This window comes from Hetaerina americana, unplaced genomic scaffold (assembly GCF_022747635.1).
Source record: "Hetaerina americana unplaced genomic scaffold, ioHetAmer1.1.p SCAF_33, whole genome shotgun sequence".
NCBI classification, from domain to species: Eukaryota; Metazoa; Arthropoda; class Insecta; order Odonata; family Calopterygidae; genus Hetaerina; species Hetaerina americana.
This window is the reverse complement of record NW_027286908.1, coordinates 317,748-345,535: the sequence shown is the minus strand read 5'-3', so window position 1 is coordinate 345,535 and position 27,788 is coordinate 317,748. Positions and strand designations below refer to the sequence as shown.

At 37.3% G+C, this 27,788-nt stretch overlaps 1 protein-coding gene across 1 annotated transcript in view; it reads right to left on the bottom strand.

Annotated features, from left to right (window-relative positions):
* Nucleotides 1-11,678: 11,678 nt before the first annotated feature.
* Nucleotides 11,679-27,788, bottom strand: part of LOC139691334 (patj homolog) — a 133,388-nt gene continuing 117,278 nt past the window's right edge. The window contains exons 15-17 of the mRNA XM_071589102.1: nt 26,677-26,844; nt 23,504-23,896; nt 11,679-16,875 (exon numbers count right to left, since the gene is read on the bottom strand). Of these exons, the coding sequence (XP_071445203.1) occupies nt 16,375-16,875; nt 23,504-23,896; nt 26,677-26,844 (1,062 nt within the window). The 3' untranslated portion in view covers nt 11,679-16,374. The remainder of the gene's footprint in view (nt 16,876-23,503; nt 23,897-26,676; nt 26,845-27,788) is intronic.

Here is a 27,788-nt window from a genome sequence, read left to right as displayed (position 1 = left end):
AAAAAAATGGAAAAGTTTTCCCAAAAGGAGCATCCATGAAACCATGTGACGACATAAGAGAGAGATGAGGTCATAAATGGCGACATCTGAAGTCACATTAAATAGAAGAGGAGAAAGTCGGGGCATTGTGGTGCATGGCGTTCAGTTAAATACCAGGATTTTTGAAACCACGAGAGACTCAAAAATAATATCTCCAATGATTGAAAGCGAAAAACGGATCTGAATATAATTCTAAGGCAATTTTTACTTTACCTTCCGACCAATACCGTTAAAATTTCAAAAAACAATGCATAGCAAAATAATGCAGAAGTTAATTTTAGCTATATAGAAATAATACGATCAAAGTAATTTAAAAATAAATTTAGCATGAAATTCAGTCCACAAAATCATTCTCCTTTGTTATTATTCGTTCCCGGCTCATACTTTTTACTCAACTGAAGCTGTCAATAATTGATTGGCCCAAGTAGTATGTGATCTAGGAGTTAGTTCACGGTCGGAGAGTTCATCGTTATCGGTGGTCCTGAATGAGAGAAATAAGGTTTCTTTCCATAAGGAGTTGCATGTAAAGATGGCAATATCGTACGGTACGCTAAGAAATTATTTTATGTCAGTATTTTAACGGAATATTTCTGTATGCCGTTTTATAATGAAAACGTCAAAATCGAATAAAAATTTGGTATTTTAGTGAATTTTATTTCATGAACTTTTTAAAAACTGCATATTAAAAAAACCTACATCCTTCACAATGCAGAACTCCTAACAAAAGTAACACACTCAGGCATGTGGCTCACATTTATATTGTGTACGTCGAAATACGCATCACCTATCCACCAAATACTAAGCATTAATATTGAAAAATATTTCTCTCATAAATTGAGGAACGGAGAAGTGGCACGAAATTATGAGACGATATTCTTTGGTACCATTACGGTATAGTTAACCATTCACGAGCAGAACACAAAATTATGTAATTATGTCATTATATATACGAGGGTCATCCGGAAAGTAGTACCCGTTCGTGCCGCATGAAGTGCTGACGACGCGAGTAGCCGCTGGACGAGGTCAGATAGCTTCAGTGGCTTGTCTGCCTTCTCTGAGCCAAGTTGCGTGACGCTAGCATTGCCCGTGTTGTTTCTGTGATTGTTTACAATGTTTAAAAAAATTGAGAACGCCGCCAGTTGTGAAGTGAGGGCAGTGATTAAATTCCTCAATGCAAGAAACGTTCGCCCATGTGATATTCATCGCCAATTAAAGGAGGTGTATGGAGACAATGTAATGGACGAGTCGTCTGTTCGGCGGTGGTGTCGCAACTTCAACATGGGGAGGGGGAACACACACGACGATGAGCGTTCGGGAAGACCGTCTGTCATTACAGACCAACTGGTGAGCTCAGTTGACGAATTCGTGAGGAACGATCGGCGCGTCACAATTGATGACATCTGTGAGCATTTTCCCAATGTTTCTCGAACAATTGTTCATGAAATTGTTAAACACCATCTGAAGAACTTAAAGAAGGAGTGACCCTGTATCTCAATGAGCTGGCGGCGAAGGACTATGCAGCAGGAATACAGAAACTTGTCACACGTTATGACAAATGCCTTAATTTGCTTGGAGATTATGTTGAGAAGTAGTTTAAAGTATCCTCTTTCAAATAAAATTTTTTATGTTTGTTAATATTTACTTTTGTGTCTTTATTTCATGAACGGGTACTACTTTCCGGATGACCCTCGTGTGTGTATATATATATATATATATATATATATATATATATATATATATATATATATATATATATATATATATATATATATATATATATATATATATATATATATATATATATATATATATATATATATATATATATATATATATATATATATATATATATATATACATTCAAACACGAAATCCCGCCAAACGGCGAATAAATACTCATATATACAGAAACAGATATAAGGAAAAGGGATAGGAACACATATAAAGGACGAACACAATAGAGGTGGGGAAGGCGGAATCGAACGGATCACAAGAGTAAAAATATTTCCTCAACCGGGACTCGAACACCGGATCTTTCCACTTGCCGGGCGGATGCTCTTAACCACTTGAGCTATCGAGGATAGTCAATTTACCCTGAGATCCGTGGGTCTAATATGTGAGTATTTATTCGCCGTTTGGCGGGATTTCGTGTTTGAATGTGTATTTGGCCAATGTGGCTCATCTCTTTCTTCTGGCTATGCGTGCCACGAAACGCACTGTTCCTTTCCTGTATGATGTTGTATGAATTCTAACCCACTGTCCTTTCCTTTCCTTGTGTATTGTCTATTTCTCCTTTGGTGGGTGAAACAGCCCCCTGACGCCATCTCTTGGCTGAAAGAATCGGGGCGCTTGGCGACATATTAGACCCACGGATCTCAGGGTAAATTGACTATCCTCGATAGCTCAAGTGGTTAAGAGCATCCGCCCGGCAAGTGGAAAGATCCGGTGTTCGAGTCCCGGTTGAGGAAATATTTTTACTCTTGTGATCCGTTCGATTCCGCCTTCCCCACCTCTATTGTGTTCGTCCTTTATATGTGTTCCTATCCCTTTTCCTTATATCTGTTTCTGTATATATGAGTATATATATATATATATATATATATATATATATATATATATATATATATATATATATATATATATATACATACATATATATATATATATATATATAAAATATATATAAAATACGCCTCGAATACGACAAAAATATCGTGCCGTACCGCATGCCACTCTTGGTCACAGGGCACGAATGGGAGACCTTAGAAGGGCCAGACGAACGACTAAATGGGTGACAAGCTGAAGGGCGCGTTAGGTGGGTGGGTGACGTGTCATGAAGGCGTGCGACACATGACGCATAGTAAATGAGAGAGGGGACAACGGACATAAAATAAGCATACGGTGTGACAAAAAAAACCTCGGGAAGTTAAGCAGAGAGACACGGGCTGCCTTATGAACCCAGAGCATCTGTTCGGAGTTACAAGCGAAAGCACTCCTCCCTACAATCATCTACCCTTCGCTTCCGCTCATTACTACCAACGAATTAGGCAGCGTGTTAGCCTAGAAAATGACAACGAGGTACTTGGGGCGTAAGGACCACTAGCCGCCACTGGGTTCCAATCTGGGTCAGCTAAAATCCAAGAGGCTCGATTTCCCGATTACTTTAAAGGGAGGCCTCAGGTGAAAAGGAACTGGCTTTCCTATGCTAAACCCGTGTGAGATTCACACTCTGCAGGGCTTAGTCCGTTGGGCTCCACCCTCATTTATCAAATCTGCCCTCGAGTTGATTAATACACGGCTGGCGGGTGGGGGCAGTCGACGGATTAGTGTAAGGTTCTTGAATGTCCTTTAAAGCTCTAAACACAACTTCGTGGACTTTTGATACACTTCCGTGAAATAGTGCCATTCACTTTTGCCTTTTCCCACTTTTCGCAATTTCTTTCCCCATTCCATATTCCCTTCCGCCCTCAAACTTCCGTTCCCTCTAATATTTCGTTTTATTCTAAACGTTTTCCGCCACATTCCGTACCGCCGAAAAATCTTATTCCCTCCGTCGCATACCCAACATTCTTCCTTATATCACGGTATTTCACATACAATATTTTATTGATATCTCATCCATCCACTTTCCATACTCCACTTGCTTATTCTCCAGTAACTTCCCCTCAGCCCCCGCCATAGATAAACACTTATTGGTCGGGCTTCCTCTCCGAATATGCTGTTTCCTCAGTCCTCAAAACCTATATGCCGCAAGAATTCAATCTACACTGTGTCACCTTTCTGAAAGAAACGTTTTAGGGCCATCTAGCAATAAGCTCCATGCCAATCATATTTTCTTTACGTCTTCCATACCACTTGTTTCCCAAATGTGTCGCCTGTGGATTCCCATGAAGAGGTAAGGTTTTTCTGGGTACTCGAAAAATCAAACATATTGCTGTTTAATTGTATGAAACTATCCTATTGAGTACATAATAATGATAAATTGCGTTTTCAGGCACCTAAGTCATGTTAAATTGCTTTATCTAGTATTTTCGGATAAAATACCAAAATTAAAAGTAATATTTCAAGTGATTACATCTACACGGACTTGAAAATCTACCACAACCCCTGACATCTCGGAAATCTCTCGCAGCTTCGAGAGAGGCCTTTTCCCTTCCAACTAATATCATTATCTAATACAAGGGCAAACGTTTTATGGTACATTTTCCTCTAAGAACACATCGAATGATCCATTGCACCTCTAATTCTCCCCTTAAGGACGTTCACCCTCCTACGCTACGAGCAATGCGAAAGCACTGACATATCGATGCACACCAATTTTTGTGATAACTTTAAAATGATCAGCGCAATCCCTGGGAGCTACCATCTGGGCAACGTTTTTGCAAGCGTACTTATGAAGTTAACCGGCACCTAGAAAAGAAAGGAGCACTTCCCACACCGGGATTCCCAAATCGTGTATCGTATTCCTGATTACACCAAAAAATCTCGGCCCTTTTTTCCGATCTGTTAGTATATATTGAATAATTCCCGACCCTTTCCTGACTGAGGGGAGATCCTACGAGAGATGAGATGCTACTAGCCAAACCTAACACTCGCATTAGAAGTAGGTGGAAAAGATTAGAATATCCTTTAACCGACATTTCTACCAACTCTCTTTCCTGTGCAACAGGACAAAGAGTGCATTCTAATAATCCACGAGAATAATGTAAGCACAGCGCTTTCTTCAATTTCATATTCTCATCAATCATCGATCACTTTAACGGGTGGCCAAATGTTCTCGCCATTCCCAATTACAAGTCGACTTCATCAAAATGTTTGTGTTTATTATTCTAATGAAACCTAGAATATAGATGATTTCTTCATCATTATATTCATTAATTTCTATAGAGACTTGAATAGGCACGACCACATATTCGGTCCAAAATCGTTCTAGGCAAGCAAATATCCGTGTGATCTATTTATATCATTAGGGTGATACAAAACCTAATACGTATTAATATTACAGAAGTAATACTGATCCCCAATGAATCTCTCTAGAGTCATTTTTTTTTCTTTCGTAAGCAGGTCTTCCAGAATGGCCCTCGTTCACGACGGTTCTCTACGTCTGCACATTAGCTGACCTCGTTTCTTTTTCATGTACGAATAAGTAAAGAGATTTGTTTGTTCGGCTTTTTACAGCTATTCGAACGGCTTCGAAGCGAAAACTTACACGAGCCACCGCTGGCACCGAATTGACCGCCCTGGAAATTTAGTAAATTTGAAGAATACGCAAGTCTTTAAAACAATGTCTTTGACGGGAATCTTTATTTCTTCCATTCCAAAATACGCACCCTTCAAAAGACAACCTCGACGAGTGTCGGAAGCCTACGAGTAGAGCCCATAAGCACAATATGGAATGCACTCCATTCCTCGTTGCCCCTTCCTTCGGTATCGAAGCAACTGCTCATGTATTTTACGTGTGGGTATGTAGTATGAACTGTAAAAGAGTTTTAAGTGTCATGCACCACGGCGCGGAATTTATGCAATCCGCGCGACAAGGCTGTGCCTAGAGAAGCCTAAGTGCTGTGGCGCACCCGAGCAGTTCTAACCAACACCTCACATCAAAGGTTTCCTTCCGCCCTGGCTATTGATGGCAACTTCGCGAAATGCTTTTCAGAACACCGCTGATGACTGATCTATCTTGAAACGTTGCAAATGCATCGCAACATTTTTGCAACATAATTTCATGAAACGTAAAACTTACATTTCCTTCAGATGGCCAATTTTTGAAGTCACAATTTGTGAATTAAAGCAGGGTTTAAACTCCGAAACAAATTCAGCATATACTTTGGTGCTGTGTATATAACTCCTGTCAGCACTGGTGCGCATAATGAACATGTGATCAGGTTTTTCACAATTAACAAATCTAAACATGTCGTAAAAGGCTTTTCAAGCCAATATTTCTAGTCATCGGAAAATTTGGAAGAGGTATATGTCATGTATAAGGCATTTTCAGCTGCCTCAATTAGAACAATTTGACAATATCTCCAGATGTCATCAATGATAATTTGCTATAAAACTTGCGAATTCCTTTACCTGTGAAATACCCTGTGAAATATAATTGCCCAAGTCCCTGACTCAAAATATTTTACTTTATGCAATAGGTTCAAATGAACAGAATAATCTTCGGCCTGATGTTCATGTGAACCATGTATTTACATAACAGATGCAGAGTAAAATACTTTTAATTGCATAATTTACCAAGCATATTGTTGTAATTTCATCTAACACTGAAGTAAATAGACCTCACAGTTGAGGAATTAATTGAATATGATTGCTATCAATCAATCCAAAATGACCTTATTTATTTAGTGACGCAAGTTCACTCTTTATCGAATATTTCCTTATTGTGCAATCATTATAAAATCAATTTAATTAACCAAGTCATTAGACCATGCGTAGCAAATAAGACTTAATAAATCTATTAGCATTTTATGGCACTACTGGGTCCATGAAACCACTGCCGGGCACAATGTTTCATGAATGCGTGTTGCCAAATTTATTCAACATAACAGTATGTGATGAGATTGCAGCATTAGAATTTAAAACTTTATAGCTTCAATTAAATCTATTCTGATATTACTAGAGATGTGGACTTCAATTAGGTTATCCAACTTTGTTTGCAAGTGGAAATTGTGGAGGAAATACTAAAAAATAGGAATAAGTAACTCATTTTTAAATTAACCTAGAAAAACCCACACCCAACACAGCCTTGGGCTTGTTTTACATTACTGCAAGCCTGCCTCCTCAAACTTTCAAATGAATTGCTTGAAGGTTTTGCATTGAGCCCTGGAAAATTACTTGTTTGAATTTAGCCTACGGCATTAAATGATAGAAAGCAATCATTTAACCTTGCATTAAAATACTGAATAAGAATGGGTGTGAATTGTCACGACAAAATATTTGTCAATACTTTTATGCCAAAACAACAGTAAAAATTCACTCATAATAATGGTTAGAGAAAATGTGACTGATATACTGTGGAGAGATGGATAAAAATAAAATGCCATTTGCCATTTTATTCTTGGAAATAGAGTTGATTGAAGACTGCACGACAAATTATGTTTTTCCAACCTATGCAGCAGAGAAGTTAAGTTGGTGTGTAATGCACCTGCTAACTTAGAGGTGGGAACTGTACATTTGTCATTGGTGACATGTTGACTCCAATTATTCCGCTCATCAGGAAATCCAAAGACAAGCCCTAATGTCGCAGTCAGGGAGAAAGAGCATCTCAATTCCAGTAAAATATATCAAAGTAGCCTGAGGTGACATCCAACAATGCCAAAACCAAAACGTTCCACACAGTTTTAAGGCCTGCTATGCTACTTAACCCTTGAACTTCAATTGACTTTTAATCCATGGATCGCTTTCAGATGGCTCCTTCCAACCACATTGTGGTAATTAATACTTCCACAAACCCCAAATGACAATCTACAATATGATGGAAGCCAGTATATCATCTATATCAACCATACGCCATATACACACTGTAGATAGGAATGCCGACTAAATATTAGGTAGTCAGCAGGTGGCATGAAACACCTCACAAAAGCCGATACGTATCTGCAATATATATTAATCTTAGGGATGATATGTAGCACTGTTTGCTTATGGCGGCAAACCATTTCAGTCTAAAAAGCACCATGTATCAATATTAAAGAAAATCAATACATTCAACTGACAAACTGAGTTTTCAATTTAACTTCAATAAATGGACTCATTGACTGATATGCGGAGTTAATTGAGTAAACTCATTGATATGCTGTCACATCCATGACAACAGGCCATGGAGTTAGTGTCACTATCATGGCCATTGATCATTAATACAAGGGGATATCAATGAGAATCATAAGCTTTTCCTTTTTTAAGCAATTCATAAAATAAATTCATAAATCCCTTCAAATACATCTAATCAAAGATTGGGCTCCTATAACTCCTAGCCGTAAACCTCTTGATGGCGAGCAGTGAGTTATGTGGATGTGAATTCATTCCATTATGGGGCTCTCCAATAGTAAGCCTACTTTGACTTGAAAACCATGAAACAAGCAATGGAGTTGACTGAAGAAATAAAAATTGCAATCTATCAAAAATATCAGGAAATAACTCAATAAAGCCAGTCATATGAACTGCAGTTAAGTCACTATAACTTTTCGAGCAAAAGGAAGATACCAAACAAAGAGATTACAGAATATTTTCATTTTGCTCAGGAATTATGTGCTGATGAAGTTCCATGATATGTATAAATTGGGATTAAACAATACTATTTTTACTCACTTACTGGGTCATATCACACAAATGACAACCCCATTAAATCCCCAAGAGTAGAATACAGCAATATATTTCTTGCATATGTTTCAGCACAAGCTCATTTTTCATGCACAAGGTAGCAAGGGAATTACGTTTATTCACACTAACTGAAATGACTTGTGATCCTATGAGGAAAAAATACAAAGTATGCTCTTTTTAAGTTAAAATATAGTCATGATCAAATAAAGTTATTCACAAGGTTCATTTTCTCATCAATGCCTTGATTTCCACAACAAATTTCATGATATGTATATATCTAACCCGAATCCTGATTATTTTTAAATAAGGTTAATGAAATATGAAGGTCTCATGTGGAGTTACTATACTACCTTGTTCATACTTACACACACATCCACCTCAATTGAACATGTACGGCCAATCTTTACATGAAATGTGAAGTTTATGAAGATTTCAACAATATTACATGCCTAATCTGCCAATGGTCAATGAACAAAAGAACTTTCCCTCTAAACGTATCTTGCAGCAAATTAATAACTACAACAGTTTCATCCCAACTAGAACTAAATGCACGTACCAATGAGGCAACCAATGAAAATGCAATCCTATCTTCTACATCCACATGTTACCTTGCAAGTCACGAAAGCAAGTGTTACCCAGTGCATTTACCATAAGGCATTTTCTGTCAATTTAGACCAAATACAATTCCTTCCTTACAGTCATTATAATATAAACTAAACATTAAATTAAACTTCAACTTTTCCTTCAGCAGGAAGAGGTAATAAACCAGAAACACCAATGCCATTTTGCAAAATTTATGGCTACAACTAAGTACGTCTTAAAATGCAATTCAGATTCTTGTTGCCATCAGCAATGGCTGGCAAAGGTTTCCATTCATGTACATTCCCTCATTTAAAAAATGATTTAAGATAGAATACAAATGGAAATGGGCAAAAAGTTACCCCATCCTATTGTCACTTATTTCCAATATGTGAAAGCTGAGCCAGTATATCAAAAACAAATGTAAAAGACTTGATTTTGTAAGCTTGAAAAATACTAAGCATCTGTAAATAGAGTTTCAATCAATTCAGAGTAAAAGCACCCCGTTAAAGATTGGCAATTGATACATTAGAAAAGGTTGATTTGCAATTTTTGCTTGAAATTCCACTAATTCTGTAATTATCAAGGGGTTGAGTCACATCTGTAACTTTTGTGTGTATTCAAGGTTGCTATATAAGCTAAGCCAATCAAAGAATAATATTCAGATCAGTGAAACTTACCATCTATGCCACTGGAGAACCACCACAGACTTAAGAATGAATTTCATATTGAAAGAATGAGTGAACCTCAAATGTACGGCAAAGTCTAGCATTGGAAATCAAAAATTTATCAACATGCACTAAAAGTAATTTGGTGTTTTCTATATACAAAAATAGAGAATGATCAATTAAACTGGAGTGGCTATGGTCAAGGGCATGCTGGATATAAACTAGACCCTTCAAAAAACTTATCAATGGACCACTTAATAAATCTGCTACTACACTGCTGTCAATCCAAAGGCAAGAGTACGCAACTGTAATGTATGGAGCCTACATATGGAATGCGCAGTCATGAGTTCATTCCCTACACGCATGGTGAAACATTGCGTGGAACATGGTGAAACACGTCTCAATTCCCATCTCGATATGACCCACTGCAATCATGTTCCCCTGCTTACACTGATGCAAGCCTCGACTTAATTTGCAGGAGCCTGACCTCAAGTGGACTTGTGCCTTGTGGCATGGGACCTTCGGACCACAAATGACTCACAAACACTGCAGGTTGACTTCCAAATATAAGCAATTGCAAATAAAATATGCATATGAACTGCAATGGAAAATGAGTGGAGTGTCAAAATCCACAAAAAAGTGCCTCTATCTGATAGCATGTTTACAGTAAGTCTATTACTTAGCACGTTGCCTTTGCAGGGGTTCCATCAATGTACCAAATTCAGATGACACATAGATGAAAAACCCAACTGAATGAAATTCTGTCTTGCATCAATTATTAAAAACTGCAATTAATTATATGAATATGCCAAACATATTGCGAGCAAACATATTGATTCCATTGTACTCTCTATAAGCATTCCCATGAGCTCTTTCCAAATGCATTTGAGTCTACCAAAAGAAAGATGATCTATGGAATGCATTGCGAGAATTATGTGGAAAAGGCAAGCAAAAAAATGAGCGCACACAGCTCTTGACTAGACTTGCGTGTGCACGTGTGAGTGTGGAATTTTGTGTTTGACCATAGGCATTACTCAGGAGGAGATGAGAGTGAGTTGATTAATTTAGAGTTAACTTTCATGCTTTCCTATCACCTAGGTACAATATGCTTGTACACGCACATGCCCCATATTGGTGGGTGGAGACCAGGTGATGCTCATTCCATGTTTATAGCCAGTGGTAAGAAGCTTTATTGCCTGAGTCTTCACCGTTAACGGTACCATCGCATGCACCTGAAAGAAAAAGGGGGAGGGGAGTACACGGGATGCGAGGGCAGGGTGCACTAGGGTGTGATATGATGGGAAACAGCCTCCTAAGTTTTTGAAAGATTTTGGATATCAAACCATGTGAACATCCCACTGCAGTATTCATAACAGTAAAGATATAGAAAACATTAGAATGAAGTACAAGTTTGTAAAATTGTTATTAGGGAATACATGAACTGAAAATATAACTAATTCATGCCATGAGAAGTCAATTGACAAGAAAATTATAAGCCTCTTTAAGCTACAAGATATGAATTTAGGAAGTGTTATAGAGAGAGCAGTTTATAAAAGTGACAGCAAGGAAGCCCAGTGTTCTTTCATATGGCTTGTTTTTTGTTAGTTACATATTAGAAAAAGATAACATTGGCAGTAAATAAAAATTGTAAATTAAAGAGAAGATACAAAGTTAATTCTACCAGAAAAGAATATGCAATAATAGAAATAAAAGTTTAATAGACATGCTTCACTAAAGCAGTTTCTATGATTGTCCATCACAGAAATGTGAATGTCTTTATATGTATCGGAGAATTAAAACATTCCATTCAAATATTGAATGCAACCAAAATTTACCAGTTAAATATTCCCGGTATTTTATAAGAATAAAGAGCCCATACTTGAAAAAGATCAATTCTAACATTTAGGAAAAATAAGGGTCAAAGTTTGGGGGTTCATTTTCAACCTCTTAAAGGCAACATTTCCAATTCCAGGTTTGATTGAGAAATTTATTCCCAAAAAATCACTGTGAAGGCTGTTTCCTTGAATAAAATGGAATCAAATGCTCCAAAGACTCTCTCAAGGCGAATGCAGTGGAACTTTTTATTTATTGACTTTAGGCATAGGATTTGTTTACAAAGTTTTGTATTTGACACTACATTTGCATAACAGAACTTCATTTGGAATGATAGAAATGTGAACTAATCCAGACACATTGAGAGTAAAACAGTTGAAGCAAAGAATATAATGGAGACACTCAAAAATTGGGCTGGCTTGCAAATCTATGCTGCCGCTATTCAAGACATTGAAGCTGATAAATGACAACATAGAGACATTTTCTGTGATAGGAATAAATTGGTTTCCATAATGTTTCACTACAAAATAAGGAAAAGTAGGCAACTCATAAACACATATTTAAAAAAATAAAAACTTAATAATTGTAGTTATATATGGTGTCAGAAATACTCTGGAATGCAAGCTACATATGAGCAACATGTAATTCAAAAATAAAAGTGGGAGATGTAAGTGAGGCAGTTTAAGTGAAATCTCTGTACAACACAAAACAAGGCTTTCATACTGCTTCTCATTCCCCACAAGTTAATGGAATTCCCTCTGCAACGTTTCAATTGCTTATTTGTTTGGGCTACAGTGCAAACATACACACACACACATCTTTTAAATTTTCTGATAAAATAAATTCACTTTCCAAAAAATACTGCCTATCAACTCTCATTGTATTCTTTGCCATAACCACGTTTGCATCCTGCATTTAAAACTCAAAAAACTATCACATCATACTGATTAGTGCGTGATTGATGCACAAAGTCTCCTCTCAGGTTCTTTCCAGATTCCATTAATATGTCCGTAAAATAATAACTGAGTGAGCCCATAAACTGTAAGCACTCATAGTGACATTATTGCAACATGACACTATGACCAATTTTCCAGCACTTTCACAGATGAGAGAATGGAATGTAAGAGTTATAATAAAAAAATTGATAAAATATCACAGAATCCACAATACTTTGCATGGCCTAAAATTTGGATATTTTTAATGATAATTAATTAAGCATGGTAAATGGCAAGTACTGCTCTGGTTGCAGTGTTCACAATGCTACATGTTTCATTTAATTTTTTGTTGTTGAAAGGCTCACACTCTATGAAATCATGTTATAGCTATGTACGGCAGAAAATTTTTGCAATTTAATAGAATTATGAACATAACATAAAACTAAAATGACAGCTTGTTGAAAGGCATTTCAATGTAACCGTGGCTACAAGAACAAGATGAAAATTAAGAGGCAATACAGCTTATTTTACATTAATAAATTGCACATCTGATAGCCCATTCATAACAGCATTATCTCTGCCATTTGTAACATCTAAAGTTTTAAAAGTAATTTCTGTTTAATGTTTAAGAGATTTCATTCAAGGGCAGCATGCATGCTTTCAAGTGTTAAAAATTGAGTGAAAAACATGTTTTCTTGTTTTGGTGAAAAAATTGTGTACTGAATGACTCGAAAGTGACTTGGTAAATCAAATGGTGTGTGAGGCAGTGCTGAATCAACTCATACAAATATGGAGATATAAAAATGGTGAGGTGAGATTTGCTGTTGATTCCTATCCCAGCACCAAAAATTCTATTAGCATTGCCACAAAGCCAATAGAAAATGACCTTGATGAATTAACAAAACACAACAATGCCTGAAATGATCAATAACAAATTAAATATGACTCAAAACATAATAGTCCACTGGATGCCAGAGATTTCAAAATGAATGAACAATGAAAACAAAATAAGGCCAAAGCCATATTAAATTCCTTCCCACTGCTTTATATACCCAATCATTTACGGAATAAATCAAATGAAATGCCTCGCTCTGAGAAAAGTAAATTACATATTTAAATGAACATCAAACCATTGTGACATTATCAGCTGTTCAACCCCTTGGAAAAAACTTGAGTGGACCCCAGTTAAACACTGAACACGTCGAATAATAATTTCAACATTTTAATAATATGCAACAGCTAGGACACCAGGAAGATGGAAACAGTCAACTGACTCTACTATGCCAGAGTAACCAATTAAAGCAGGGTGTGCACAGGGTGAAGTTGGGGGCCTCCCAACAATACCCATCAACAACAACAGCACGCACACATCAATGCACAATGGGACTGGGTAGTGGTCTAACACAACTGTTCCTCTGGTTGAAAACAATTCATGGGGGGGGGGTGAACATTAAGTAAATTAATAAAGGTTAACCAGAGAGTTAATGGGAGCTGCAAGTTTTCCAAATGCCTTGTTTTCAATACTTCAGCCTGACCACGACACAAAAATGTGATGAAAAAAGTCTGAACTTACAAATGGGAGACATCAGTCTTATGTTAAGATAAATATAACATTCTTAAGTCATTGCAAGACTTAATCTCAATAGTCTTTTGATCTCATACACACCACTAATTTCAGTTGTGGAATTTAAGTAAACCACCTCTCTTAATTAATGAAAGAAAGACTAGATCAGGGAAGCAAATGAAATGTTCCTCTCTTGGATGACTGGCAGAAGAACTGATGAACTCCCAAGGCCCAAAATTAAAGTGGAGACTTCAGGAAGGGATAAAGAAGGAGCACAAACAGCCGCCATGAGAGAGAGAGAGAGAGACCAAGTGAATGAACGTGCAAAGTGTTTGGAGGACTGAGTTGAGTGCAAGGATAAGCTTCTGCAAAAATTCACGTGCCCTTCACTACAGACTGCTCGACTGATTACAGGAGCTTTTGCCACCTGCATACACTGCAATCCTTTCATTTCTAGGTGGGACATATTGGATCAACAGTCAAAACTGATTGAAATTACTGATATGGAATCCGAAATTTCCTGTTGATGCATGTCAATATCTAAGGGACAATTTGAAATGCAAGCAACCCCCAATCACAGGGCTGATGTATGACTTTGGTTTTTTTATTGAGAGAGTATAAATCGTAACTGTACTTGAAATTCTAGAAAAATATCAAAAGTACCATTTCCATGTACAAAAAATGTCCGGCAGAATACTCAAAAAGTTTATATTTCCCATGACCTGTTTGAGTATGATACTTCATGCTTCACAACTCAAATTCTTCATGGCTTTTTCCTCCAATTATATTAATTTTTTTCAGGCAACATGCTGATATTTCCTTCATTAAAATAATTCTTCAGACAGAATGGGTATATTGACATTTCAAAATAGGAATTTTGTCTTCCAGCTAGAGCCAAATTTAAGGTTAAATACTAAATAAAGCACTTAAAATAAAATTTGTTTACTTGACTTCACATGGCATATTTAATTTCAAATAAACAGCAAATCTCATTTCATCATAATAATGATTAAATATAAAAAAAAACTATAAGTGAACTGCCCCAGTATCATAAAAAGTTTGCTTTGTCCTGCCGCAAAAAGAAAAGAAACCATAATGAAGCCTTTTGATTGGAGGTTGCCAGGTAGAGATTAGTTAGTATTTGAGTAACTGACATACAAAAGGAGGATAGAAGTTTCTTTGTTAGCCACGTTTAAGGCCGAGGCATGTTGCACTGGAATGCAAAAGGTACACACACACATCTTAAGAAACACTGAGTGAACATGTATACAACATGAAAAATGGTAATACTTGGAAGCATATGGCATGAGAAGGAAAACCTTTCATAATGATACAAAGAAGAAGAGGAAGTTCATGGTTGGAGGCCATTTCTCATCAAAAAAGCAGCTGTGACCTTGACAGGGCAGGTACACACCCTCTGTTAGCCCCATTCCCTCTATTTTCCCCTCCCCTTTGCCAAACCATCCCCCTACAATCACCCCATTAATGCAAATGATATGCCTTGTCACCAATACATCCCCTTCTTTAACCTTTCACAAAAATTTTGAAGATTGAGCAAATAACTCTGTAGGCATGTCAGGTATGTAACAATTGTAAACGGTGAGCACCAGGATATAAAACTTTTTGTAACCTTAACAATTATTTCCACCTAGGGCAGTAGTCCTGGATGATGAAAAGTGTATCATGGTAAACAAGATTAAAAACAACCATACGAGCTTTAAATGACTCCCATTATTCTTAAAACTGGTGATGACCATTAATTGCTGAATTCCTTGAATTGCTAATTAGAGCTGTAGGTTCAGTTTGGCCAAGATATAAGTCCCAGACTAAGTATATCGGCTTAGGTGTGCACATCCAAGTCATCAGAAACTGACTATGACCTTCCGTTGGTTAGGGTTTTCTTCTGCGCATGCAGGGGTGGTCAACACAGACCAGGAATGAATGGACGAAGGAAGCCTAACTTGTTTGATAGACAGCACAGAGTTGCCCAGTTTAGGGAAGCTGAGGGGACAAGAACAATGCACACCAAGTGCGTAACAATAAACGACTTCAGCTGCCACTGTGACTTGCAAGCTACAACAACAACATCTTCGGGAAATCCCCCTTGACATGCACATTTCCTTGATCTCAAATTGCATATGCATGTGTGTATACATATATACTTAATTAAAATGGATGCAAAACATAATAAGCATAAATAATTTATGGGATGGGCTCTACATAAAATTGAAATATACAGGGTAATTATAATAAACTATAATAGAACAATGGATAAACTTGAGTTGGCTATGCAACAAAAATCTCCATTCTGTCATATAAACATAATGGAACTAAAGGAAACAAAGACAATTCCCACCAAGCCATGAGGAACGACACGGACAACTCTGGTGCTAAGGAAGGATGGAATGGGGATTCTCTCTCTTTCTCTAAACTAGAAGCTCTCGGACTTGACCAACCCCTGGGCCTGCAAGTTAGCCCCAAGACTCATGACTGCTTCATCCTTTTCCTTGCCGTCCCCGTGGTGATGCCAACCTGAAGTGGACGTCAGTCGGTACGATGGGGTGCTGCCTCCATGGCTCGCCACGACCAATGATGGACCACCCGCAGTGACCGTGACTGAGCCCGAGATGACCTGACCACCACTCACCCTGTAAGGCGACGACAACACTTCTTGCTCGGGTTCATAGTTGTCATCTTCGGCCGCTTCGGAGGCTGGGAGCAGGGGGAGGGGCTTGGCCACTGCAATGCGCACCACGCCCCTTGGTGCCCCCTTGAGGGCCTGTACTGCACGGTCCAGAGATGCATTCTCCAGACGAGAGTCATTCACCGCGAGTAGGCGGTCACCTGGCACGAGCCGGCCATCAGTCTGCGCCACCCCACCAGGCACCAGGCTGCGGATCACAATCACCGTCTCACTTGGGTTCATCGGGTCCTGAAATCAGGTACACATGCAAATATTAGCATCATGAGAAATCATGCCTTGGTGCAATGGTGATGGTAGGAAGGAAAATAATTGATTGATTGCTGGATGGAGGAGAGATGATGGCGGCTCCTCATGCGGGAAGAAGAGAAATACTCACTGTTATGGCCTTCCAACTTTGCAATGACTGTTGACAAGACGTGCTACATGGAGCCAAGCGACCAACACTTTAAAAATCTAAATATTAGATTCATTTCTCAGCCTCTGCTAAGAACTTAACCCCATACCACATATATGTGAACCATAGCTTATCACATGGAAAAATAAGTTTTATTTTGCATGCAGCTAAAATGATACTTAGGGCCATTGATACGAGGTTGGAGAGAATAGGATATGATTACTTAGTGGATGATCAGTTTGGATTCAGCAAGAGTAGAAGCATGTGATGCCAGAGCAGTAATGAGGTCACTAATAGAGAGAAACATTACCCAAGGGGTTACAATCATTGCTGAGCATATCACAAAATCAGTGTATTAAGTGCGGTATGAAGATCAAAGTAAACAAAATTAAGGCTATGAGATTTTGAGAAAGAGAGAGGCTATGTTAAACTTTAAAATATGAGTGAAAAAACTAGAGCAGATGGGAAAGTTTATCTTAAGTGTTTTGGACCAATATGAACAAAGTAGAAGGGACACAAGAAGAAGATTTGCAGTAGAGAAAGAGGCTCTCACATGGAGGGGGGAATTGATAATAGGGACTTTGAGTGAGAATATTAAAAGAAGCTTAGTGAACACTTTGCTATGGAAGTAGCTTTGTATGGTTAAGAAACATAATTATTGAAAAAAGATGATAGGTATAGATTGGAGGCTTTTGAAATGTGGATAAGGAGAAGGATGGAGAGGAAAACAAATGAGGAAGTGCTAGGAATGGTGGAGGAAGAGACAGGACTGTTAGAAGAAATCAAAAAGTGACAGGAAATATGGAAACAGAGCATTTTTTTGGGAAATAAATGCTGCAGTTTGTGATTAATGGGAGAATGTGGGGCTAGTGAGGTAAGGGGAAGAAAAGAATAGTTATTATTATAATATCTAAACTTAAACATGAAATCTACATGTTGATTTGTTTTCCAAACCTTTCTTTCTTTTGATGGCAGTGCATTACATCACTATCATAGCATGAAAAATAAATAGGCCAAACATCCCAAATGTTGTGATTCGAATTTTTTTTCATGGAACAATATCATAGCATGATACACATAAAATTGAGCAGGCACAATAAAGATACTTAAATTATATATTATTTGGCTAACTATCACCACTACCTTCGGTAATAAAATTGCGAAGGTAAACACTTCTGAAAATTCCAGAGCTCTTTACTTTGCCACAATTTTTCTTTTTATTATTATTGTAGCAGTGGTAGTTTTTAGGGGAGGCAAATGACGGCTAAGGTCATTTGTACCATTAAGAATATACGGGAAAGGAGGAAGGGTGGAGAGAAACCTTAGGTCAGCATTAGCCAACTCTTAACGAAAGGCACCAAGGGATCCATAATTTAACGCCCCATCTGATAGACAGTGTACTCACTCAAAGTGCTCTCCACAAAGCACCTCAAGTAAGGATTGGGATACCACTGAAAAATATCTGCTGTCTCCAGTATTCAAATCAGGGTCCTCTCAGTGGGAAGCCAGTTTGTTCAAAGCACCATCCCAATCCCCTCTTTTATTATTTCTCATACTTCAAGCAATGTTCATCTTGCATTTACGGAAAAATCATTTTTGCTGTTTTAAGTTTAGGATTGGGGAAATTTACGTTAAACTGGCACATAAATGTGGGAGAAAATGACTGTCATTATAAGATTAATCAACATTTTGCAAAGAGTTGACTTCCATATTGGAACTTGAGTGTCCCCATCTATGGAACTTGACATACTAAATTTTAAATTGAGCTTAATAGCAGAGACCTTGAAAATCATACAACAAGGTGCAAAGGATTGTGACATGTTCTATTCATGTCTCAAACATGTATTTTAGGAACCAATAAACATCAATCAATCAACCCAATAGTTAAAAGGCATGAATACATCAAATACTCCAAGCATGATTAACTAGAAGAAATATTTAAAGGCAGAATTTCAATGATTCAGGGCTGTAAGCGTATCAATTAGTACAATTTCGTTAAAAGAAAAGGCATTCTATGTTGCAGCAAGGCTAGGCATTGATGTCTTCTAAGCATCAGATGGTTGGACAGATACTTTCAGCATCCAATATAATATTATCTGTAAAACCATCTGTGATGAATCTAGAAGTGTAGAGTCTGAAAAAAAATCTCACCAGAAGTGAACAGCTCTGCAGTATCACGTTGATAGCTAAACTATTTTATTATTATTATTTTTAAAAACATCTGAAAAAGAAGCTAATCCAGATCTAAATTACAAATTTTCAGAGATTCTACCTAACAATGAGATGCATCCACAAAACAAGGGTCACAAACGTATGTGTCCTCGGTTCAACTTAAAATTCCAGATTTTTCCCAATTTGATTATTTACAAAATAATTTCCAACCAGTAGGGAATATATCATGACATGTGAAGTTTTCAAAAGCCAACTAGTATATCTATGAATAAATTTTGTTAAGTTCTCTCAATTCCCTCAGGTTAAATATGCAAACTTACAGAGAGAAATCATGTTTGTTTTGTGTTTGCTTTTCTAATACTTTTTAAGATTTATAATTTGAACAGTCTAGCACATTATCACTAGCATCTTCTTCTTCTTTGGAGACTGCTGTTGGGTTATTGCTCTGGAAGGCAATAATGATTTGTATGACCTTTTTGAGATGTGGTGGTGTATAAACAAGAGGTCATCAAGATCATGTACTTCATCAAAATTATCTTCTCGGTAGTTGAATAATTTTTTGATATAATGCTGGAGAGAGATCAAAGATCGACCGACCATATGCCTTCGTCGTGTACTTCTTCAACTGGATGGGCACAGGTGAAGAGTGATCATAAGGTTGCTTGATGGTGTACCCTTGCTTACACTGCTTGAAGTACAGGAAAGTCTTTGCATCCTTAAAACTGGTGTTCACACTTTTAGTTCTTTGTTATGTGCTCTAGTAGAAAACCATTACCCACAGACAAAGATTTGTCCATTCTGATGATTATGAATGGCTCCATAGTGTGGAAAGCCCAGAATCCTGTCATAAGACAGATAAAAATGACCTGGCATCATAAAGTAATGTTCAATTCCATCAAATCTTTTTTATGTTTTTTTTTTCAAAGGAACAGATAAACCAAGTTAATATTTTTATTCAGCCCTCAGATTTACAAGTAAAAATATTACTTTTCTTCACTTTAAGAGAGATATTAATGTCGATGTAAGGCATCATCCAACTCGCAATCTCCAAGGAGTCATGTTTTGCTGCACTCTCATACCATAAACACATTGACACTGCATTTCATTTCCCATTGCACATGCCGAAATTAAAAGTCTACAATTTTTGCTCATATATCACACACTAGATGTGAGTTTGGGTGTTGGCATTGCTTTCTGGAAATCAAAACAAAATATGGCAACCAAAGTGTCTGTTGCATCCTTCGGAGATTTCATAGGAGTAAATGCAATTTTAGGATGATTCAAATGCAAATATTTCTTTAATTTCAACTCATTCAATTTAGCAGAGTCACTTGAACTCATAAGGCCATTAGTTGCATCATCACAATAAGCACATGTATCGTTCTTTGGAGGCTCATAGTCCACAATGAAGCTCCTGTTACACGTATCATGATAATAAAAGGATGTTTAAGTTTAATGCTGTATGCAGATACTTTCCCTAAGGACTTTTTGCTCTAGTGTATTGGCTAGATGCTTTAGGCATGCTATTTATGTGATCTAAAACATTTTGCTTTCTTTAATCATTCACATTTCTGTAAATATGGCTTCATTGAGAATCATTTATGCTGTTCTGGTTCAATAACACCACTTCATATTTGTTTTGCACACATTGCTCTGGCTCCTCAGTAATGCCATGAATGTTATAAAATACCTTACGACAGACATTTAGCAAACTGGCATTGAAAAACAAAATGAATTAAATCTGGTGCAGTAACCTACTGGGCCCTTTTTTCACCCGACAACAGTTTATATTGTTACTTTCAATTAATTTCAAAAGATAGCCATTCTCCTAGTTATATTCTCACAGTGCCTTAACATTATCAAAAAATTGTTTGATCTTTTCCATTTCCAATTACTAAAATCTCCCAGATGAATAAGATGATCCCGCCATGTGAACACCAATGAGTTTAGAAGTTTTAACATTACCATAAACACGATCAGAGTTCCTTTTCTTCTTTGCTTTGACACATTTCAATGCCTTCATGTTTTCCTGATGTTTCCTCGAATAGCAAGTTTTTAAGGCTCAACTTCACTGCCATTTATCCATTATGAGTTTGATTACACACCCAAATCAACAGAATGTAATTAAGAAATGTCAAATTTACTAGTTAATAACCTGTCAAGATCAATAATGCTATAAGCAAGTCTCATAAACCCCTGAACACAAGGTTGGTCAGTAAGTAGTGGATTTTTATTGTCGTACACAAATATCATGCTCTCTATCCGCTGGCAAACACATTGTAGGGCAGTGCTAATCACTTGGAAGTCATATGACAACAGAGAGCTTGCCTCATGGCAATGGGTCACTCTAATAGAGGGGGGAATAAAAATCTCAAGACAATAAAAAAAATTGTTTTTGGACTCGATGCAAGCTCGCCCTGGTCATAAAGGATACCTCAGTTGCTCAAAAAACTTATTTGCTTTCTGGTAGAAACAACAGTGTTTACTCTAATTTTGTTAACTTTTGTTTGCTAATTTATTTCTGTTGTGATTCCATGACCCCTCACCTGTAAGATAAATTAAATAAAACAATGGAATATTAGGCCATAATTTTTCCCATTTCCTGAAAATTACAATTTATCTCAATTCACACTTTTTTGTGATTAACGCTCTTTCTTTTGTCGTCCTCAAAAGGAAGTGGTATTACACAGTACTGAATGAACATCATTGTCTGGTGATTGGAATTTATATAAATCTGAGATCCAAGAGATCCCACAAGTATCAAAATAAAATATAGAGTTCAAACATTATAAGTAATCCCAAAGCTGGATGACAGAAAATTATCCTGAATGTTGCAAATACCCTAACGTTCACTACCTTTCCACGCACATTATTCAGATTGTTGCTCCAGTGTTTTGTCAAAAAGAAGGTTGCAGAACTGCCCTTTCAGAGCTGTAGTCATTATGGGGGGCAAATGACAACTAAGGTCACTCATGCCATTAATGATACATAAACCCAGCATTTAGATTCCCCTACTCTTAATGAAAGGCACTATGAATGGCATTTCTTTAAATATTCTCTTCAGACTGCCTTACAGACTTGAGGGAAACACATAAGAGTGCAAAGTTGTATAATAGATTATTTCAGCCTAGTTCTGACTAGGCATGGTTGCCTCTCTTTAGATGGATGCTTCATAGCTGCCTAATTAAAAGCTGACCTAAAAATATTTCTTCCTTTTTTGGGTAAAATATAATTTCTGTAGATTTTACGCTTAAGTATTCCAGCCCTTCATGAGCAACATAAAACACAATATAAACCGCACCTGTAAGAAGATCACTTAAGAAATAATGGTAACAATAAGTTTTATAAAAAAATAAATACCCACTTTAAAAAAGGTTTATTGTACAAAAAGTATACTGTTATCACTCAAACTTATGAAGTATGCAGATGCAATTGGGTGATCTAAAATTATGCAATACAGTAGTCAACAGGGCACAATGCTTCATATACCCTATAAAACCACAGTTCTCAGAGAGATTCTTTTTAGTCAGAAAGTAAAAGGCAGAGAGCCTCATTTCTGGGAGCATGGCATATGTGTTATGATTTCCCAATGTTCAACAGTTTCATTCTATACTTGAAAGCAAGTTTTATAGCACTCGTACCTGAGTAAAATTATGCCTTTGCTTCATGTCAACTTCTCTTCCCCTATAACTCAACATATATATGATACTCTATACTAGCAATAGATTTGGCAAGACACACTAGTTATATTGTGCTCTTGTTTTTCATAGGCTGTATTGCTATTGACTAGCTGTAACCATTCATATCATTTAACTAAAAGAATCAATGCAAATACTGTTTTTCTAGTGCTCATCAGATGAGTTTGAGTTCATACCAATGCTAAAATCATTGGAAGAGATGTCTATGAAATCTGAATGCAAACAGTTGATCATTGAAATCATCATCATAGTGTTAATTATACCTGTGTTTGCTTAATAAGTCAATTTTGATGAATCCAGAGAATTGCAATGTAAACCAGTGTTCCACACAAATTTCTTTTAATTATACTTGAAAATAGAACATAATGATACTCTGTAAAGTATGCTGAATACAACTGAGGAATAAGAACTGAGGCAAAATTTAAGCTGATGGATGATATTTTCATTACTTATGCTAATGAATGATTACTTCATTGCAAATAAAAATAGAAAACATTAACTTATATTCAAGCAGTGAGTATATTTTCCTCTCGGGGCCAAATGATTTTCTTTAAATGCATTCTGGGCAATATGGGCTGACCCCTCCTCTCACCTGATAGTCAAGGATGCTGAATCCCAATCCTCTCTCTCCCTTAATGAGCTCGATGACCTGTGGCTCAGAGCTCCACATGGCAAGGCCTGTCAGGGGCTCAAGGGAGCGAGATCTCATCTTGGCTGAGAGCCCTCCACTACTCACTCCAAGGCTCATGTCGCTGGTGGGTGCGGCATCTGCCGATGGCCCTGAGGATGACCCTGGCGCTGAAGAGGATGAAGGGGAGGAGAATGTGGGTGTTGTTGGGGCATGGGAAGCGGCCCCTGGTGTGTGGGCAGCTGAAGAAGCCGTAGCAGTGGCTGTTGATGAGGATGCAAGGGACCCATCTGATTTAGCCTTCACCAGACGGTCTGTTGAGGGCAGCAGGTTCTGAAGGCTGCCCCCAAGGATGCTCTGTTGGGAAGACATGACGCGGGGGGATGGAGAGGTCATCAAAGTATGCAGAGAGCAAATATTTACTCCTACAAATCACAAATTAACATCAAATTTCTACATAACAGTTCACATGAATAAATTTCCTGTTCCACACTTGAATTTTGAGAAATATTAATGAAACTCAGCAATTAGATATGAGGGGGAAGGCATGACTAGTTCCTAGGCCTGAAACTAAGCTAATATGCATGTACAGAAGAGGTAAGGCATGACTATTTTGTAGCCATCCAATGAACACCCCATCAACTGTTTTTCCTGCCCTGTGTTTTGGCAACCTAATACTCAAAGGTGATATTTAGGTATTTCAATTTAATATTTTTTGCAAGCAATTATCTGGTAAATCATATTATATACTGCACAGGTTTACGTGCCATCAAGCAATCATAAGGAAGAAGTCGATAGGGTACACAAACAATTAGATGAAAAAATTGTGGGTGCTCCTGTAAGGAAAAAGTAGTTATTGTGGATTCAAATGTGATAGTAGGCAGAGGGAGAGATTTAAGTGACATTTTGAATTACGGTTTAGGAACACAGAATGGCCACAGGGAAAAGGTAATGCCGGAGACAGGGCTTGATCATTACAAATACTCAATTATACTCCACAGTCGGTATATGTATACACTGAAAATGCCAGGGGATCAAGGAAGATATCAGTTAAGACCAGCAAGCTTAGACATAGAAAGAGAATGACATGCAGATGGGGATCATTTAGGGGCAAATATCCTTGATAGAAACTTGATAAAAAGGGCATAATGTTAATTGTAATCAAAATATAAAGGGCATACATATCAAATGAAGCATAGAGGTAGATTATCCCAAGAGTTTTTACAAAAATAATAAAATGTCTTCATTGGGGCAAGATTAAGACTAAAAAGTCCCACCTAACCCCTGAACTAGGGCAGGAAATCATGTTTAATGGACTACATATTTTATGGATTTTATTTTATGGACCAATCCATAGTATTTATGAGCCAAAAATTTGGCTGGAAGATTTTGCTAGAATACTACTAGTTACCACCCTAAAAAAGTGAAATAGCCACCATATGTGAGAACTCTTGAACATTAGGATTTTCCATGCAGCTAAAGTATTATGCAGATCCTCAATGAGAGGATGAAGAGCATGACAAATGATAAATTTGGGGATACTCAGAGTGGGAGTAGCATGGGGAGTAGAAAGGGGAGTAGCATGCATTATGCAATAACAGTAATGAGAATACTAATGGAGAGAATATAAAATACAATCACATTTTATTTTTTGATTTGTAGTTTTGAAGGAGTTTGATTGGTTGAATTGGGTAGAATTAATGAATGTACGGCAGAAAATAGGAGTACACTGGAGGGACAGGTGACTTATCCACAACCTGCACATGTCTCAGAATGCACAGGTGCAAGTGAAGAAAGGGGGATGAGAAGTGCCAGGCAGATTGGTAAGTCAGGTGTGTCTATTATAACCTTTGCTTCTTAACATATATGTGGGGGTAATGGCTAAAGATGCATGGGAAGAACCGGAGATAGAAATGAAAGTAAGTAAAAAATTCAAGTGGATAATAGGTTTGTGGATGAGCAAGCTTTAGTTTGCCAGTCGGCAGTTGCAAGCATTGCTGAGTCAATTGGAAAGTCAGTGAAATATGTATGGGTTGAGAATCAATTAAAAACATATCAAGGTAATGCAGTTTTTTAGAGAGAGGAAAGCTTTGCCAAACATTAAATTAAGAGTTCATAAGCTAGAATGGTTGAAAAGTTTACTTATCTTGGAAGAGTTTTGAACTAAAATTATTTAAGTAGAGGGGACAAAAATAAGAATTGCATTAGGCAAAGAAGCTCTCACAAGGAGGAGGGAAATGATGACAGGGACATTGAGTAAGGACGTTAAGAAACGATCAGCAAGAACTTTGAAATACAGTGCAGTTAAGCACGGCTCAGAAACATGAAAACTGAAGGATGTTAATAGTAGGCTTTTAAAATAAGTGTGTGCAGAAGGATAGAGAAGGTTAAGAGGGCAGAAAAGAAAACAAAAGAGGAAGTGCTAGGCATGGTGGGAAGGGGAGGGGATTGCTGGGAGAAATCATAAGGAGACAGGAAAAATGGATGCAGAGCATATTGATTGGCAGTGGGATTTTAAAGTCTATGATAGATGGGAGAACATTAGGCAGGAGCGCAGGGGAGGCCAGGTTGAGTTTTGTTATGATATGCAAAAAAAATATCTTTCTACCAAGGTACAGCCAAAATCTACCTTAACGAGTAGGATATCAGTAACAGTACCACATATCATATCATAGAAACAATGCTAAAAACACTTTACTACACAGACTTGCAATAATGGGAAAATGATATTTCTAAGGTTGTGGAAATGTAAATTCAGTAGACTTGGCATATTATAAAATAAAATACACATCTTATTAAAATCCAGTTATCCTAAAATTAAAGGAATTGCATCTTATTTTTGACTATGTTTATAGTTACCAAAATAATTCTAAGTGACTAATCTTACTACTTATTAATGTTAGGCAGATGTGTCACTGACTGCTGAAACAACTCAGCTTGAGGAATCTAAAGCAAGAGAGATATGTGTTTTTAAAATATTTGTTAGATTTCTGAATGATAGCACAGAAACTCAAAAATTGAGTGGATTCAGATCAGAGTAGAGTGTAACTTCAACAAGTATATGTCGTAAAAGGAACTATGAAGATGCTGAACTGATACGATCAGCCTCACACTATTTACAGAAAAGGCCTACATACCCTGGCTGCAAATGCTGCCCTGTCCTGGGCTGTGTCAATGAGAAGACGGTGCTGTGGTTGTGCATCAGCTGACTTTCGTGCGCACACCATCCTCACATGCACAGGTAATTCCTTCAAGTTGGCCACCACCTCCACATGGTTGAGGCCAAGGAGCCGACACCCATTGACCTGAACATAAAGCACCGAGAGTGACTACTAGTCCACAGAAAGCAGGTCATATCATTAAATACCAAATTTTTGGGTTTCCACATCAATTCCCAAATCTCTTGGGATGAACACATAAGTACTTAAACTAGTAAGTTAAGCTCGGCCTGCTTTTTAATAAGGTCCATTAGATCCACTGTTTCAGTAGCTGTTCTCTGTGCACTATACTAAAGAGAATTTTATTCTTACATAGCCTAGAGTATCCTTTACTGGCGTTCATCATCTAAGGCCTTGGCCATTTTCAGGGTCCAAAAAAGAGCCATTCCACTCATGAGTTTTGCAAAATACAATGCCCCTTGCCACCCCCTGTTTAAAAAACTGGTTGTATTGCCAGTGCCGTGTATTTATATTTTTCATGTAGTAGTACATACAAAAAGAAATCCATCTGAGCATGTGAAAAATTGCGACAAACATAAATCTTCCACTAGCCAGAATGAGTAGCTGCACATTTTATATGTACGTATAAAAAAGCAGGTGCTGGCCCAAATTTTATGGGCCTTCAACTTTATAATAAACTCCCAGCTGAGATTAAGGCCCAAAAAAGTGTGGCTGCATTTAAAATCAATCTACTTAGGTTCTTAAAATTGAAAATGTTTTATTCAATTGCTGAATTTTTCGATAATGCCTGATTTGTGTCTTGTATCCACAAATGTATTTTTTTACTTTCCCCTGACGTGTCTCATATCAAGTGTAACAGTTGCAACAACTTGATTGCTGGACAAATTAAATGTATTATTATTATTATCCCAAACGCCATGCTGTACAGTTAATTATTTTCAGGAACAACACAAATTATTTCCAAAACTTCATAGGACATCCCCTTTATAAGTATTGCATGGAAGCCCACAAAATGTACATCAATTCAGAAGAAAAAAGGGATTTAGAAATATAGTACTTAGATAATGGAG